Source organism: Dasypus novemcinctus, chromosome 3 (assembly GCF_030445035.2).
Source record: "Dasypus novemcinctus isolate mDasNov1 chromosome 3, mDasNov1.1.hap2, whole genome shotgun sequence".
Lineage (NCBI taxonomy): Eukaryota > Metazoa > Chordata > Mammalia > Cingulata > Dasypodidae > Dasypus > Dasypus novemcinctus.
The window spans coordinates 122,548,640-122,566,547 of record NC_080675.1 but is presented as its reverse complement, the minus strand read 5'-3'; the positions used below and the strand labels follow the sequence as shown (position 1 = coordinate 122,566,547).

The 17,908-nt window shown below is 41.0% G+C and overlaps 1 protein-coding gene across 2 annotated transcripts in view; it reads right to left on the bottom strand.

Annotated features, from left to right (window-relative positions):
• Nucleotides 1–204: 204 nt before the first annotated feature.
• LOC101427000 (long-chain fatty acid transport protein 2-like) overlaps nucleotides 205–17,908 on the bottom strand; it is a 64,181-nt gene continuing 46,477 nt past the window's right edge. Inside the window, exons 5-10 of one of the 2 annotated variants that reach the window (XM_058294183.2) lie at nucleotides 16,466–16,660; nucleotides 8,090–8,180; nucleotides 6,930–7,128; nucleotides 5,538–5,635; nucleotides 1,903–2,033; nucleotides 205–834 (exon numbers count right to left, since the gene is read on the bottom strand). In XM_058294183.2, coding sequence (XP_058150166.1) covers nucleotides 658–834; nucleotides 1,903–2,033; nucleotides 5,538–5,635; nucleotides 6,930–7,128; nucleotides 8,090–8,180; nucleotides 16,466–16,660 — 891 coding nt within the window. In that variant the 3' untranslated portion in view covers nucleotides 205–657. Of the gene's footprint in view, nucleotides 835–1,902; nucleotides 2,034–4,329; nucleotides 4,662–5,537; nucleotides 5,636–6,929; nucleotides 7,129–8,089; nucleotides 8,181–16,465; nucleotides 16,661–17,908 lie in introns of those variants that run through there. The other variant, XM_071214194.1, reaches the window with a different exon arrangement.

Genomic DNA, 17,908 nt, shown 5'->3' with positions numbered 1-17,908 from the left:
CTGTGGCCAGGATGCTTCTGGTGGAGAGAGCTGGCCTCACTATCACTGAAATCAGCTGGGTTTCAACTGGGTTCTGCACTGGTGAGAATGCCATGACCACAGTGAATGGGACATCCACAATTAGCTACCTGTGAGGCAGTCAGGCTCTGGAGTGGCTGACGTGGCCTTTAGGATAAAGTCAGGAAAGAACACGAGAGACAGTACTATCGCTTACATTGGCATTCATTTACTTTATTATATATTTTTTAAAATTTCCCTTAATGCAATGAATGTGCCTTATTGATGAAAGGGGATGCTGATATATGAGGAGCAGGGGTGGGGGGTGGGGAGTGGGATTTATAGGAACCTCTTATGGTTTTTAACATAACATTTTGTGTGATCTATTTATCTTCAAAAAAAGACACAAAAAAATAAGGTCTTCCTTCCAACAAGCTTCGTTTGCAAATACAAATGGTAGGTGTGAATTGAAAAAAAATTATCTCTAAGTCTTTTAGCTTGCAAAGGGTCAGGTGTAATTAAAAAAAAAATCTCCCCTTATTGGTATGCCCAATTTTCTAAAATAAAAAATTGTACCTCACAATCTTCAATCAAATCAAGGTCATGAGGCTAGGTCTTTTCATTTCTTTCTGGATATATTAGTTGTCTTCTCGGGAATATTTAGAGTTTCAGACGTTTATCACTTAAGGCATTGTAAATGTCCTCAGTCATAGGTACATACATATTTGCTTTGTCATCCAAGAAATACAAGGCGTCTTTGACGACTGCGGGGTCAAAGCCCTCCTCCACGAGGGTCACTTTGCGGTGTTTAAAAGTTCCAGTGGTCTCAATGTTGTCCTGAAAAAACAAAACAAAAACCCAACAACAAACCCACGTTGTGATAGTTTTACAGATTAGTGACAGGGTGGGCAGCAGGGGTGGGGGCAGGGACACTGGCAACCGCGTGGCATCCCTGGCTCATTTGAGAATTGTGGGAAGTTTCCTATGACACTGATAGCTCCTGTTCTGAGAACACCACTAGGGGCCATTTGCAGGGGGTATTTTTCATTTCCTGAAATGCTTCAAGATGACGAGTGGGGGAGTGAGGGGCTGTCAACAGTGAAACGCTTGTGCCTGTAGATTTCCCAGCAGCGGGTGGGCAGTGGGTGAAGCTTCAGGTATTACTGGAATAGCTGATAAGTGGTGGGGGTGGGGAAAAGAGACCATCTATGCACAGACAACTCTTTTTCAGCCTGTTTGTAAGGCTGGAGACTGGTTTCTCTTCCAGTTAAAAGGTGATGATCGGAGGCCATCTCATGTCTTTCTACCATCTAGTTGCAAAGTGAATGTTGGTTCTTAGGACTATCAAGAGACATAACCCTGTAATCTCAGCAATCTGTGGACTCCTAACATTTGTCTTCTCAAGTTTTCAGAAGCAGAATCACAGAGCTTAAAGTCTGACAGTCAGAGTGTTTAAACAGAGGGTTAATGTTTGAGAAAGGAAGAAACCAATCCCTCTAGTGATAAAAATTGAGCCCTTGGCTAATGATGCCACATTAAAATTCACACCATAGCAAGGGTAGCCTTCAGTGGATTCTTCCATTCATTAAGACTGGAAACAAAAATAGGAGAGTCAGAATGTTTCAGTGTTAAGTGATTGTCATACCTTATCAAACAGACTTAGTGAGTTATTTGTTGAATGAACTGGCCTGTCAATTTAAGGACAAAGGAAATAGGATTGGGTTTCTGCTTGCTGTACTTTGTTATTTCTCCTTCCTTTTCATCCATGACACTCCTTTCTGAGCTTCCTGGAAAGGGAGTGAAAAATTGGCTGACGTGGTCACCATGGTAGGAGGGGAGTTGTTCCCTAAGAGAGAGTGGTCTTCAGGAGAAAAGATGATTGACCTTGATAACAAGGGGTCTCACCTGTATTCTTATAAACCGGGGCCTTGCGTAACTAGGCAGGTAATCGGCAATTTGTCTGAAAAGTTTCTGTCCATCAAATTCATGGTCCTCCTTCAACTTGATCGAAGCCATGCTAATTCGACCCTCGTGACCTACAAATAAAGTGAGAAAAATCACATGTCATAGCTATGTATTTATGATGCTTCAATTTAAGGAACTGTGAACCGAGACAATGTTATGGCATGGGCTTCTTTCAGATGGCTGGAATTTTTATTTCTAATTTTTATTTCTAATTTTTATATTGAAGTTACTCTAAAGTGAACGTAATTGCTATGCACTGATCAAATCTTTATTATGTGCCAGGCCTTGTGCTGAGTCTGTTTCATGGATTGTTGTATTTAATCCTCACAACAACCCTCTGAAGTGGTACAGATGTCATCGCCCCTTTGCAGATGAAGAAACCTAGGCTTAAAGATGCTAAGAGACTAGTTGAAGGTAGGTCACACAGTGACTTCTAGGCAGGGTGGGAAACTGAATCCAGGCAGGCTGGCTCCAGACCTGGGCCTGTCATCAGCATCCTTCTCCTTAGCAGCCTAGAAGGAAAGCTGTGGAGCGGGAGGCAGGTCAGACTGGTGGCGAGCGGAAGGTCTTGGGGACTCCAGTCAATAGTCCTTCTTCCACACCACGAATTGCTGCGCTCAGGTTGCTCTTTAGGTTGCAGTGTCAGGTCTGCGGCTCCCCCAGGCACAAACGCCACCTTTGAGACTTACTTATTTAATCAAGCGTCCTGATAGCTTTGCCTCCCTGCATTTCAGGGAAGCTGAGGGACAGGAGGGTGAAGGCGAGGTGCAAGGGCGAGTCATTTTGTGCCCTCGCATTGATGCCCCTTAGTCCTGAGAGGCTCTGCTCTCCACAGAGAAAGCAGAGCCTAATATAATAACAGTTCTCTCCTCCCTCTCCTGTAGGGTGGTAACTGGAGAGGTGTTTAGAACAATTACCATTGTTTTCTTTGGGAGGACAGTAGTAATAAGGTATTAATCTATCTTCTGCCTGGTCCAACCAACCCGGCGGGAGTCCAGCTCCCCTTCCCTCAACTACTTAGCTGTAATCAGAGCCGGGGAAGGAGCCGGCCTTCGTCACCTGGGCCCTAGCTTTTGGAAGCTCTCAAAGGACTGACGCTCTGAAACATGCTCTGACGTGGATGAGCTGTAAAAACACGCTAAGTGAATAAGCTGGACACAGAAGGACAAATATATTATGATTCCACTTACATGAAATATCTAGAATTTGCAAATTCATAGAGACATGAGATAGATTAGATGTGACCTGAGGATGGGGAGAAGGGGGACTGGGCAGTTACTGCTTAATGGGTACTGAGTTTCTGTTTGGAGTGATGAAAAATTTTGGAAATAGATAGTGGTGGTGGTTGTACAAGACTGTTAATGTAGTTAATGACACTGAACTGTACACTTAAAATGATTTTTAAAATGGCAATTTTTATGCTATTTCACTGATATAAAATTAAAAATGAAAACACACACACACAGACAAACAGATTCTGAGATCCAAACCCCAGAGATCCATTAGATCTGGGCTTCGGTGCTTCTCAGATGTTAGTGTTTCCAGCACTGATTGGGACAGCTTGTTAACACGCAGCTCCTGGGCCCGGCCCCCTCTGATTCAGGAGGTCTGGAGTGGGCCTCAGAAACTGCACTTCCAACAAGCTCCTGGGTGAAGCTGTCAGTCTGTGGACTCCACTTGGAGGAGGCCTGGGCTAGTTCCTTCCATTCCTTTTTTTTTTTTTTTAATTGCGGTAACGTGTACATTTCCCATGTTAATTACCATAACACAGACAATTCAGCCTACATGATAATTACATTCACAGTATTGTGCCACCATCACCAAAATCCATTACTGAAACTTTTCTGCCATCCTAAATAGAATCTCTGTACCATTAAGCAATAACTCTGCATATGTCCCTTCTCAAACCCCAGCCTCTGCTAACCTGTAATCTACTTTCTGTCTTTATATATTCTCTTATTCCAGATAATTCATGTAAGTGAAATCATACCACATTTGTTCTTTTGTGTCTGGTTTATTTCGTGAATATAATGCTTTGAAGTACAACCATGTTGTCATAGGTGTCAGGACATCACTCCTTTTTATGGCTTAATAGTATTCCATTGTTTGTATATAACACATTTTGTTTTTCCATTCTTCTGTTGATGGACACTGGATTGCATCTTCTTCCTATTCTGAACAATGCTGTTGTGAACATTGGTGTTCAAATATCTGTTTGAGTTCCTAATTTTAATTCTTTTAGATATATACTTAGAAGTGGGACTGCTGGGTCATGTGATAATTCTGTATTAACTTTCTGAGGAATCCTTGAATTATTTTCCACAGTACCTGTACAACTTCCCCACCAAAAAAGGACAAGGGTTCCTATTTCTCCACATCCTCACTAACATTTATTATTTTCCCTTTTGTTTTTTGTTTTCTTTAATAATGGCCATTCTCGTGGGTGTCGTGTGGTATTCCACTCCATTTTTTCCAGATCTGCTTTTGTGTTTTCACCCTTGTAAGCTTCAGCCTCTAGAAGTACACACAACATTCCAGGCGGGGTCTGTGAGCCTGGCAACCATGACTCAAGAACATGTGCTAGTCCAGCCCAAGGTCCAGCGCTTTCTCCTCGGGACTCGCATGATGAGTATTCTGCACCCCTCATACTCCATGGCCTGAGATGTGGCTATGCCTCTCATCGTGTCATTGTCACAGAGCTGGAGAGAAGCAGGCAAGAGAAATTCACCAATATTCTTTAAACTAGGATAGCACAAGGGCATGTGAAAAGGGAACTTTAGAGCTCCACTTTATCATGGATGAGAATCCTGAATACTGAATCCTGGGGAAAAACTATCCCGAACACCTCATATTTGGACATTGATTTGGAGGTTTTAGAATTAAAAATGATTTATTATCATATGTATTTATAAATATATATTTTGTATTTTTATAATTACAGTGAATTAGTTTTCTAGACAATCTTAACCGCAGGGCACATATGATCCCTAAATTTAGTGATTTGCGTGAAGCAAAGCAGCCAGTGTGCTGGAGCCTGGACTCAAACTCAGACCGTGGCACACCTCACTCTCTGGGCAGAAGCAGAGAGTCAGGGGAAGCCTTGTTGACAACATGCTGTATGATGATTTTGAAACAGAGTGGGGGACCTGCTTTAAAAGAACAGTCTGGATGAAATCAGCTCTTTCCCCATTTAAACTTTAGCAACTACACTTGCTCTGATTTGTGTCCTAGTTCCAAGTCCAAGACACCTTTTCCCAGCTCTCGAGCATGACACATCTTTCTCAAGGCATGCCACATGCAGCATGGGACCTTGCAACTTAGAGAGACTTAGCTCGCCTGAGAGCCCAAGAACAGCTCGGGGCTGAACCAGACAGGAAGTCTCCTTCAGATGCAATCACCTGGATTTTATAATGGAACATAAACCAGGCATAAGCTCCTTGCTCCCTGGTAGCTGAAAGAGTTGCTTTATTGTCCAGCCAGCAGGAGAAAGAAATGACAAGCTTTGCCTTGAGGTTAAAATTGTTTTCAGACACTGTACTGAATTAGGCCTAGGTTTATAATATCTCTGTGTGTACCTGGCACAGGCACTCCATAGACATTCACTTCTTGGATAAAGTCAACCAGACCCAGTATGTCTGCGACTTCAGTGGTAGCCACATTTTCTCCTTTCCACCTGGGAAAAAAGGCAATAGTCAGCAGAAGCCACTGGTTTGTGGTCCAGGTTGACTGACAGAGAACAGGTGATTCCTTCAGAACCCTGCGGGGTGGCTGGTCTCATCTTCCCCATCTTGGCCCCCAAACTCCCAACTTAGTCATGGGAAAGGCATCATTGCTTGGAGAGTAACAGGCAAGGACACAGGCCTAGGTAATAAAATGTGGAATTTCAATCTTGCCACATGAAGCATAATACACAGAATGTTCTAATGTTACAATACAGCCCTGGCCTAAGAAAGGCACTAGAAATCACAAATAAATCTCAACATGTCTTGCTGTGTTTAGGCCTCTTATTTTTCTCATTTGCTAACTTATATTGCTTTCTAATTCAGTTTGTAAACTTCTATTTAATACAACTTTATACTTGTATTTCTGACTCTTGTGGGAATGAGAAAGCTTTTAATTAGAAAGCAAAAATCATGCTTTAATTATGGATATTACAGATGGAGGGGACCTTGAAATGACTCGGACAATCATTTCGTAAATGAAAGAACTGAGGGGAGAAGGTTACCTGTCTTGATCACACAGCTGATCAGAGGCAGAGGCCTGGGGGCTTGGTCTCCTATCTGGCAATTTCCTTTCTTCCTTAACCAATAATTATGAGTGTCAGACTCTGTACTGAGTCCTGGCAGCGGGAGTGGAGTAACAAAAGGCACAGAGCCGTCCTCAAGGAGTTTACACAAGAAGAAAGTCTGCATTGTGCTGCTGTTGGGATTGAGTAGACCATGAAGGTCTCGTATGAAGATTTTCAAACTCATTGTGCTGACCTGGGGGGTTCTGTGGGAAACCCCTGGAGGAAGACAGAGTAAGAGGGCGGTGGGCAGGTGGGGTTCTGAATGCCTCACCTCCTTTTCAACCAGAGCAGCGCCACATTAATTTGCATTCCATTTTATCTGAAAAAAGTCCATGATTGGAAACAGTGTGAAAATCCCTGGCTGTCCTAAGGGGCCAGTGAGAACAAAGGACAAATAAGAGGAGCTGGATGGACTAAGATTTTCAGACTCCAAAAATCAGACACAGGTTTACTGCTATATTCTCATCTGGTGTTATGAACCAAAAAGAAATGAACTGCACATAAGAGTTATATTTCTTATTTCCCTTCTTTTTCTGGACTATAGATGGTGGAATCGCCATGTCAAAGAGATAGAAGGACATAAAGCACCATTAACGAAAGTGGAATGCAATTCCAATGTCTGTCTTAAGCCAAACTGAGCATCTGCTTATTTCCAGCTCACTAATCTAGAGAAACCAACCGGAATGTATCTCCAACTCTGTCATGGAAGTAGATGAAATTTTCGTGGTCAATCATTAAAAGATCTCCAGTGTTGAAATAGACATCTCCTTTTTTAAAGACATCTCTCAGTTTTTTCTTTTCTGTCTGAGTCTTTGCTCCGGCATAGCCACTAAATGGTGTAAGTTGTGTGATTTCGCAAACAAGGAGTCCCACTTCACCTAAAGGAAAAGAAAATAATATTTTATTTGCTATCAGTAAGCAAATTTTACTACCAACTTTCTCTTAAAACTGGTGCTATTCAACCCTCTGGCTATAAGCTGGCTGCAGGAAGTGTTGTTTTCCATTCATTTTTACATATACCTTGTTTATCATGCCCTCACATATACAGTACATTATTCTCTTTGGCCACATATTTGTAATTCTTTTTTTTTTTTTTAAAGATTTATTTTTTTATTTCTCTCGCCTTCCCCACCCCAGTTGTCCGTTCTCTGTGTCTATTTGCTGCATCTTCTTTGTCCGCTTCTCTTGTGTCAACGTGCAGAAATCTGTGTTCTTTTTGTTGCATCATCTAGTTGTGTTAGCTCTCCGTGTGTGCGGCACCATTCCTGGGCAGGCTGCACTTTCTTTCACACTGGGCAGCTTTCCTTATGGGGTGCACTCCTTGCGCGTGGGGCTCCCCTATGCAGGGGACACCCCTGCATGGCACGGAACCCCTTGCCCGCATCAGCACTGCACATGGGCCAGCTCCACACGGGTCAAGGAGGCCCAGGGTTTGAACCGTGGACCTCCCATGTGGCAGACAGACACCGTTACCCCTGGGCCAAGTCCACCGCCCTGTAATTCTTTTAATGCTACTCTTTAGTACACAGTTTACACAGACAGACAAATACACAGTAGTTTAAACTTAAAAGACCACCTAAAGCTAAGATTAATTTTGCAACCATTATTACATATCCCTTCCCACAAAATGCTTACCTCATAAGCAAGGGTTGCTATTAGGTTTAAAACTGTAATTATGTAAAATGTAGTGGTAAAATGGCATTTTTTGGCATTTCTGTAACCATTTTAGCTCTGGCATATTTTTCCATGCATTCATTTTAGCAATGATATATTAGTCCTTAAAGTCACTTAGCTAAGGTAAGAAAAAACGCTGATTAATTTAACAAAAGTCCACTTTACCTTTGGGAACTCTGATGCAATATCCATTTCCATCTCGAACAAGTTCATCTTTCTTCACATCATATTTAATCAGCTCGTAAGCTGCCCATTTCTGGCAAAATTAAAATATATCATTTTGGTAAAATTCTCTCACACTTTTTCTTTTTACTGTGGTAGAAGCTATATGCAGTCAAGTACATAACATGCATACATCTTAAAGGTACAGCCTGGTGAACAGTTGTGTATGTATACACCCACATAACTACCACCTACGCCAAGATATGAAACATTTTCATCACCCTAAAAAGTTTCCTCCTGCCCCTTTCCAGTCACTACCCATCCCTCTCATGAAGTTAACCACTGTTCTGACTTTTATCACTGTCAATTAGCTAAACTTAAAATAACCGAAATAAATGTCCTCCTTTGGGTCTGCTTCTTTCATCAGCATAATGCCTGTGATACTCATCCATCCACGTTGATGTGTGTCAAGAACTTGCTCTTCTTACTGCTGTGCGGTTGTCCCTAGTATGAATATAACAATTTATTTATATAGCCCCCTGTTAATGGGCAATTGGAGAGTTTTTGGACTATTTCAAATAAAGCTGCTATGACCATTCTTGTACATGTCTTTTGGTGTGCATACCACAAATGAGTTTTGACCCAGGACCCTGTATGTGGGAAGCTGGTGCTCAATCACTGAGTCACATCGGTTCCCCTGAGTTGGGTTTTTCATTTGCTGGTTGTTTAGTTTTGTTTTTTAAGGAGGGACCGGGGACCCAACCCAGGATCTCCCATGTTGGAAATAGGCACTTGACTGCTTGAGCCACACCCACTCCCCACAAATGAGTAATCTTGTTTTTTTTCCTTATTTCTGCCCCCTCTCCCCACTGTTGACTGCTCTCTGTGTCCATTCGCTGTGTGTTCTTCTGTGTCTGTTTTATTCTCATTAGGTAGCTCTGGGAACCCATCCTGGGACCTTCCCGAGTGGGAGAGAGGTCATCATTCTCTTGCTCCTCCGCAGCTCCCTAGTTCATTGCATCTCATATTGTCTCTTCTCTGTGTCTCTCTTTTTGTTGTATCATCTTGTTGCATCAGCTCTCTGTGTGGGCAGTACCACTCCCGGATGGCTGAGTTCCTGCTCAGGGCTGCACTCCTTGCGTGGGGGGCACCCCTGTGCAGGGTGTCACTATTTGCACATGGTAGCATTCTACATGGGCCAGCTCACCACATGGGCCAGAATGCCCTGGGTATCGAACCATGGACCCTATGGTAGGTGGAAGCGCTATCAGTTGAGCCACATCCGCTTCCCAGTTTTTAACCTTGTATAACCTTTATCAGTACGCTATTGTTAGGTGTTTCACATCTCCAAGGACATTTCTCAAATATGTTAGGGTTCAATGGCATAAGTATTTCATTCTCATGACTTTAGATTGATTAAAACTCCATTATATTTAATATATACTATAATTCAATGGCATAAGAATTTAAATTTAAGTATTTTCATAAGAGCAATGAGCATATTTTCCTTTGTTGACAGGAAACTGCAAATATGACAGTAAGTGGATTTTACTAATACCCATAATTACTGTGCCCATTTCAAATTTATAATGTCATTAAAAGACAAGGAACATCCATACCAACTAATGTAGATCAGTTTATTTGCAAGAATATAAAAAATTTTCTGGGTAGTAACTAACTCTTCTTTCTATATTATTTGCAGGGACACCTTCCTTTTTAAAATAAGGAAAAAAAGGCTTTGTTTAAAACTGCTGTAAAACATGGCAATCAATGTGTGAGGATGCAAAGAACTAGTAGTATATGATGCCAGCCTCTAAAGTTCTCAGCTTTGTTTTGTAACCCACCCTTTGGAGGGTTAATAGCAGAAATGTAGATATCTTGTAAAATGTCTCAATTTTATTTGTTCTTAGACCAGTTGGAAATTGTAAGAAATTCTCTGAATGCTTGGAGAAAGGTCTCATCTTTTTTTTTTTTTTAAATGATTTTATTCACATACAGTTCACAAATCTTATAATTCACACATTTTAAAGTGTACAATTCAATGTTTAAAAATTTTTTTGCTTGTTGTCTGCTTGATTTTAATCATTGCTTGTTTTTGTTTTTTTTCCTCATTTCTTTTTTTGCTTGTTGTCTGTTTTTTTTTTTTCTTTAGGTGGCACTGGGAACTGAAACCCAGGACTTCCCATGTAGGAGGCAGGCGCCCAACTTCTTGAGCCACACCTGCTCCCCATACCTCCCCTTTTTTCAATTGTAGTTAGCCGGGGTTCCTAAGGTTTCAACTAGTTCAGGTTAAACTGGGCTTACTACAAAAGACTGACCCTCTCAGAAGTGTTTCCAGTTGGGAATAGGAAATCAATTCTCCATTGTAGCAGTGCTGCCCCATCAAATTTTCTGCCATGATGGAAATGTCCCATACCTGGACTGCTCAATATGGTAGTCACATGTGGCCACTGAGCACTTAAAATGTGGCTAGTATGGATGGAGAACTAAATTTTAAATGTAATGTGCATAATTTAAATTTAAGTAGTCACATGCAGCTAACGGCTTCCATACGGGATGGCACAGGTCTGGAGGGCAGTGGACAACCTGCGCAGTACAGGTTTGGCTGTCATTGTCAGAGAGGCTCCTTGGACTTGCCTTGAGATCAGGAACTTAGTGACAGTAATCACTATAGCTAATAATTATTGAAGGCTAGCTGTTATCTTACAGGTATTGGGGCTACTAGCCTCTAAGGGTTCTTTCATAAGTTATTTAAATTTAATTCTTCCAACAATTCTTTTCCCTTATTAACAATGGATTTTGGCCAGTGACTGGGCTCATATTTTCTCTATTTATCTCTCTTTTACAGATCATGAAACTGAGGCTTAAGGAATGTAAGTGACTTCCCAAAGTCACTCAGCTAGTATGTGGTAGAGCTGGGAGTTGAACTCGAGTCAGAGCTCTCTACTCTGCTGGTCAGCCCGTGGGGATGCAGGTTACTGGGGAGCTCCAGTGCGGCTGCTGCATATCCAGGCAGGATGGGCTGTCTCCAGTGACAGCAGTTGAGTGCTCAAGCCAATGCAGGCTCAGCATTCTCTAAACATTCCTGGTATTTTGAAAAATATAGGTTATCTGGAAGACTGATGGCTTGACCATGAAAGAGGCAAATGGATTGTCCAGAGAAACAGGTAATCAAGTGACTGAGAGGGTAAAAAGACTGCTATAGAAGCTGGTATAAAAATAATAAATATTATCCTGGTGGAAATTAGTTAAACACATATGTTCATCAGATCCTGGAACTGGGATGTACCCCAGCTCTCTTGAAAGACTAAGAGAGTGGTTCTAGAGCCTGGTTGCATAGTTTTTTGTTTTGTGTTTTTGAGGGACTGAAGCCGACGCTCAACCACCGAGCCACATGGCTCCCTTGAGGTGTTTTTGTCATTTGTTTGCTTGTTGTTCCTTTCCTTTGTTTGTTTTTAGGAGACATTGGGAACCTAACCCGGGACCTCCCATGTGGTAAGCAGGCACTCAACCCCTTAATCACACCAGATCCCCTATAGTTTTTAAAAACACTGATGCCAGGAACAGATGTGGTTCAAGCAGTTGGGCATGCCTCCCACATGGGAGGTCCTGGGTTTGATTCCCAGTGTCTCATAAAGAAGACAAGCAGGCACTGCAATAAGCAGATGCCACAACTGCCTCAATGAGCAGATGATGCAACCAGCAGGGAGGAAAAGTGGCTCAAGTGGTTGGGCACTCACCTCCCACACAGAAGATCCTGGGTTTGGTATCTAGTGTGTCCTAAAGTAGACGAGCAGTCCAAGGAGCAGAGGGACATGGGAGCCATCTTGGGGGAGGGGGAGATTGAAAAATGTATATATATAAAACAACAAAAACAACAACAAAAATGCTGATGCCGGGATTTCTGGTTGAACATATAGGGGTGTTAAGATGTTCCAGGGTTTTGTCTACCAGAGAATAATCTGAGCAACTAGCAAAAACTGGAAGAGCCATCTTTCTCAAAATTCCAGAAAACAGTTAAAGGGTCATAGTAACTTTGAGGGCCAAATCAAGAAAAAGCAGTTTTAACACAGTAGGAGTACCTCCTGACACTCTTGCTAGCCCCTCCTTCTCCTAACACAGTGTAGAGCCATCCTGTACTCCCACTGTGGGTCCCTGATCAGAGTAACCACTGTGTATACACTGGGGTGCCTGTATGTCAATGTGAACCTATCCAGTGGTAGACTGAAAGACTGAAACAGGAAACTTGTCCTGAAGGTAGAAAAGCAGCCTGCAGACAGCTAAAGCAGTGCAAGAAACAAGAGTCCAAGCCACCTGGTTGAAAGGGCTACTTGCATTAAGTGATACAATAGAGCACCCAGGAGGGGATAAAAGTTTGTTTCAAAAGGAGTAGGGGAGTATTTGAACTTGTGTCAACTGTAAATGGGGGACTTCCCAAAGCCATGAGCAAGCACAAGCCCAAGAAAAGAAGCAGGTTCCATGGCTCCATGCAGGCTCACATAAGAGAGAGAGGATCCTGTACTTTGCATTTACTGTGAGATGATTCTCTTGAGAATAGGGCTAAGCTCTGAGAGAAACTATCAGCCAAAACATAGTGAATATGTAAAGACTCTGAAAGGTGCTTTTTGCTTTGGTTTTTTTTTTTGTTGTTGTTGTTCCTTCAGGAAATCTCTCTCATATCATTAGCAGGATACAAACTTAAGAAACAGACAGCTCAGGGACGACCTCCCAGAGGTAACACTTTAAAATATTAAAATGTACAGTGTGCAATAAAATATTAAAGACAAAGAAAGAAGAAATGATGGCCCATCTAAAGGATCAATATAAAAATCCAGAAACCATCCATGAAGAAATTCTGAATTTTGACTTCAAACTCTTCCAAAAAACTTGAAGGGAAAACTCCCTCACTCATTCTATGCTGCCAACATCACCCTAAGAGTAAAGCCAGATAAATATACCACAAGAAAAGAAAATTAAAGGCTAATATTCCTTATGAATATAGATGCAAAAATACTCAACAAAATACTAGGAAACCAAATCCAGCAGCACATTAAAAGAACTATACACCGTGATCACGTGGGATTTCTTCCTGGTATGCAAGGGTGGTTCAACTTAAGAAAATCAATTACGTAATATAACATTGACAGAATGAAGAAAAATACCCCACATTATCTTAATTGATGCAGAAAAAACATTTGACAAATTCAATACCCCTTCTTGACAAAAACACTTAGAAAACTAGGAATAAAAGGAAACTGCCTCAATATGATAAAGGCCATATTTGAAAAACCCACAGATGACATCCTACTTAATGATGAAAGAAAGACTGAAAGCTTTCCCTGTACGATCACTAACAAGACATTACCACTGTCACCACCCTTAATCAACATTGTACTGGAAGTTCCAGCCACAGTAATTAGGCAAGAAAAGGAAATAAAAGGCCTCTAAATTGGAAGGGAATAAGTAAAACTTTCCTTATTTGCTGATGTCATGGTCCTATACATAGGAAGTAAAATCCTGAAAAATCTACAACAAACAAAGTTACTAGAGCTAGTAAAGAAATGCAGAAAAGTGGCAGGGTACAAGATCAACAAGCAAAAATCAGTAGTGTTTCTGTACAACAGTAATGAACAATCTGGAGAGGAAATCAAGAAAAAATTCCCTTTCTAAAAGCAACTAAAGAATCAAATATTGAGGAATAAATCTAAACAAGGATATAAAGGACTTCTACTTGGAAAACTATGAAACGTTCCTGAAAGAATCAAAGAAGAAATAAAGAAATGGAAAGAGCATTCCATCTTTATGTAATAGAAGACTAAATATTGTTAAGATGTCGAGTCTACCAAACATGATTGACAGATTCAATGCAATTCCAATAAAAAGTACAACAGCCTTCTCTGCAGAAATGGAAAAGCCAACCAGAGTTTTATGGAAAGGTAAGAAGCCCTGAATAGTCAAAACCATCTTGAAAAAGAAGAACAGAAGAGGACTCTTACTTCCTGATCTTAATACTTGTTACAAAGGTACAGGAATCAAAAGAGCAAGGCAGGGGTGTGCATGTGGCTCAAGCAGTTGATCACCTGCTTCCCAAATGGGAGGCCCCAGGTTCAGTTCTTGGTGCCTCCTAAAAACAGAAAACAAACAACAAACAAAAAGCAGACAAATGAAAAACCCAACTCAGGGGAGCGGATGTGGCTCAGTGATTGTGTGCTGGCTTCCTACATATGAGGTCCTGGGTCCAAAACCTGGGCCCTATAAGTAAAAAAATAAATAAAAGTAAAGAGCATGGCACTGGGAAAAGGACAAACATTTAGACCAGGAGAATTGAATTTTGAGTTTAGAAACCAACCCTCATATTTTTGGTCAGTTAATTTCTTTATGTTTTTAAATAAGTTTTAATAAGTTTTTCTTCATAAAAAAACAAAACAAAACCTGAGATGGTGTTTGCTTTGCTCGTTGCTTTCTCATTGTCTTTACTCATTGTCTGTTCTTTTTGTTGTTGTTGTTTTTACTTATTGTTTTTTCTTTAGGAGGCCCTAGGAACCAAACCTGGGACCTCCCATGTGGGAGGTAGGTGCTTTACTGCTTGTGCCACTGCCACTCCCTGCTCATTTGGTTTTTGCTTGTTTGTTCATTGCTCATTGTCTTCCTTGTTATTTTTGCTTGTTGTCTGCTTATTGTTTTTGCTCATTAATTTGTCTGTTTTTTTTCCCCTCATTGCTTGATTTTTGCTCAATGCTCATTGTTTGCTTGATGGCTCAATGTTCTCTGCTTGTTGTTTGTTTGTCTTCTCTAGGAGGCACTTGGAAATGAACCTGGGACCTCCCATATGGGAGGCAGGTGCTCAACTCCTTGAGCCATATCTACTCCCACAGTTGATTTTTGACGAGGCTGCCAAGACACTCAATTGGGATAGGATACTGTGTTCAACAAATGGTGCTGGGAAAACTGGATCTCCTATGCAAAAGAATGAAGGTAGACTCCTACCTCACACCTCGTACAACAATCTACTCAAAATGGATCAAAAACCTAAATATAAAAACCAGAAAGAAAAGTCAGAGGGTATCTTCAGGACCTTGTGTTAGGTGATGGGTTCTTAAACTTCACACCCAAAGCATAAGAAACAAATGAAAAAACAATAGATAAATGGGACCTCATCCTGATTAAAAACTTATGCATTAAAGGACTTTATCATGAAAGTAAAAACAATATCAACAAAACACCGTATAGAATGGGAGAAAATATTTGGAAACCTCATCCACATATCTCCATAAGGGTTTAATATCTAGAATAGATATATAAATCCTACAGCCAGACAACAACAAGGCAAACAACCCGATTAAAAAGTGGGCAAAAGACCTGAATAGATATTTCTCCAAAGAAGATATACAAACGGCCAGAAGCACAGGAAATAATGCTCAACATCATTAGCTATTAGGAAATACTAATCAAAAGCACAATGAAATACCATTTCTCACTCACTAGAGTGGCTACTACTAAAAGAACAGAAAATCATATGTGTTGGAAGTGGGGAAATAGAAATACTCTTTCAGTGTTGATGGGAATGTAAAAATGGTGCAGCCTCTGTGGAAGACAATTTAGCAGTTCCACTGAAAATAAAGTGTAGAATTACACTTATGACCCAGGAATCTCACTGTTTAAGTACATATCAAAATGAATTAAAAGGAGGGACTCAAAAAAGATATTTGTCCACCAATGTTCATAGTGGCATTATGTACAATTTCCAAGAGATGGGGGTAATTCAAGTGTCTATCAACTGATGAATGGATATCCAAAATGTAATATATATACATGCAATGGAATATTATTCAGCTGTAAAAACAAACGAAGGTCTGATACAAGTGACAACATAAATGAACCTTGAATACAATCAAGCTGAGAGACAAGCCACGCACAAAGGACACTTCTCACTGATATGAAATAATTGGAATAAGGTTACTAGGGGCCATGGTAGAGGTCAGGGAATAGGGATTTAGTTGCTTAAATTTTACAGCATTTCTATTCAGGGCGATGGAAGAACTTTTATAATGGATGGTGGTGATGATAGCACAACATTGTGAATATAATTAACAGCCATGAATTATTTATTTGAACGTGGTTAGAAGGGGAAATTCTATGTTGTGATATGCTGCTACAACAAAAATCTGTTTGTGTCCCTGCTTTCGATTCTTCTGGGTATTTTCCTAGCAGTGGGATTGCCAGAGCATAAGGCAATTCTTCAGTTAGCTTCCTGAGGAAACACGAAACTGTCCTCCACAATGGCTGCACCATTCTGTATTTTCATGTGGGGTAGCTTTTTAAGAAATCTCTAATTTCTGAAAACTGGCTACATATCCTCTCATTTTTCAATGTACTTACTCTCTGTAGGTAGTTTACTCTTCCAACAGCCCCGATTTTTCTTGTATAATTCAGAAATCCAATATTTCCTTCAACGGCAGCATAGCATTCATAAATGTTGATATTCCCAAATCTCGTGATGAACTCTCTCCAAACATCTCCTCGCAATCCACTTCCTACTGCCACTCTCACTTTATGATCACGATCATTTGGTTTCTGTGATAAGGAGAGAAGAAGGTGAAACTGAAACATTTCTGCAGTCTGTATCTATGTGTTGATTATTGCCTGTATATTTTTACACACTTATGTTGATTATAAATTCACCTCAGAACATGCCTTTTGTTGCCGCCTATACACACACCTGATTCCCTGGACCTCCCTCCCATATATATCCAGTGTGGCCTGGCAGCTAGAATCTGATTTAACAACCAAAGACTTGGATTTTTCCACTTTGATTTTTAAGGGGCAAGATGAAATGATCTGATGGAACTAGATGATATCAATATTTCACCCACATCCAATCTCAAGTTAGAATAATGTTTTAATAGTTTTCTTGATGGTGTTGGTGAGTCTCAGTACTTGCCAGAAAGAAAAGCCCATATAGGAAAGATGTGTCAGAGGCTGATCATCTCTCCCCAGTAGGGCCCGGGGTTGCGTCTTTCACGCTGAAGCAATGATTTTCACTTGACCTCAACAATGGCTGAGAACACAGTCCAAAGAGAGAGCCATTTTCCAAAAAGTCATTAGAGAGCAGCACTGCTAGGCCTGCAGGGCCTGGAGGAACGCGGCCATTCCCTTATTAAACAGGCCACGTAGAGGCCGAACCAAGACAAGGAAACTGTCCCCATGGGCTGGGAAGGGCAAGAGGAGGGGGAAGCTGGCTCCCAGGTGTCTGAGGTGCCAGGGAGGAACATGCTTTGCTAGAAATAAAAATCACAAAGGAAAAGCTGCTTTGAGTGTAAAAACTGAATTGAGAGCTTTTTGCCTTCGAGGGAGGTGGGCCAGGACGAGGGTGCTTTTTCATTCGGCCAGAATCATTTATGAGGCCCCTTCAAATAGGTCCAAACCTAGAGAGGTTTTAATGATTTTTTGTATTAATAAGGTCATTTATGTCCTCAAGGAGATGACATCTTGTGGAAGAGATAAGTAAGTACAATTTTAATGTGCACATTCTGTTAGTCTATGACCTTCTTCCAATTGGAAAACAGAATAGAAAAGGGTAGAAGTGCTAGGTCATGAGGCCTCTCCTCTCACATCAAATGTTCTTTTTTTTTTTTAATCCAACAGTAACTAACTTTGAGCAAATGCTCTTAAGAGATTTTCTACATTGTTTCATATACCGTGAAATGACTGTGAAGTGATTTTGGAGCGAGAGTTCCTTTTTGAAAGAAGTGTTGAAAGACAGAGGCCAGCAGTTCTGTTAAAACAAAAGAAAACACGCCCTGAAGAGGTTTCTAGGCGGGG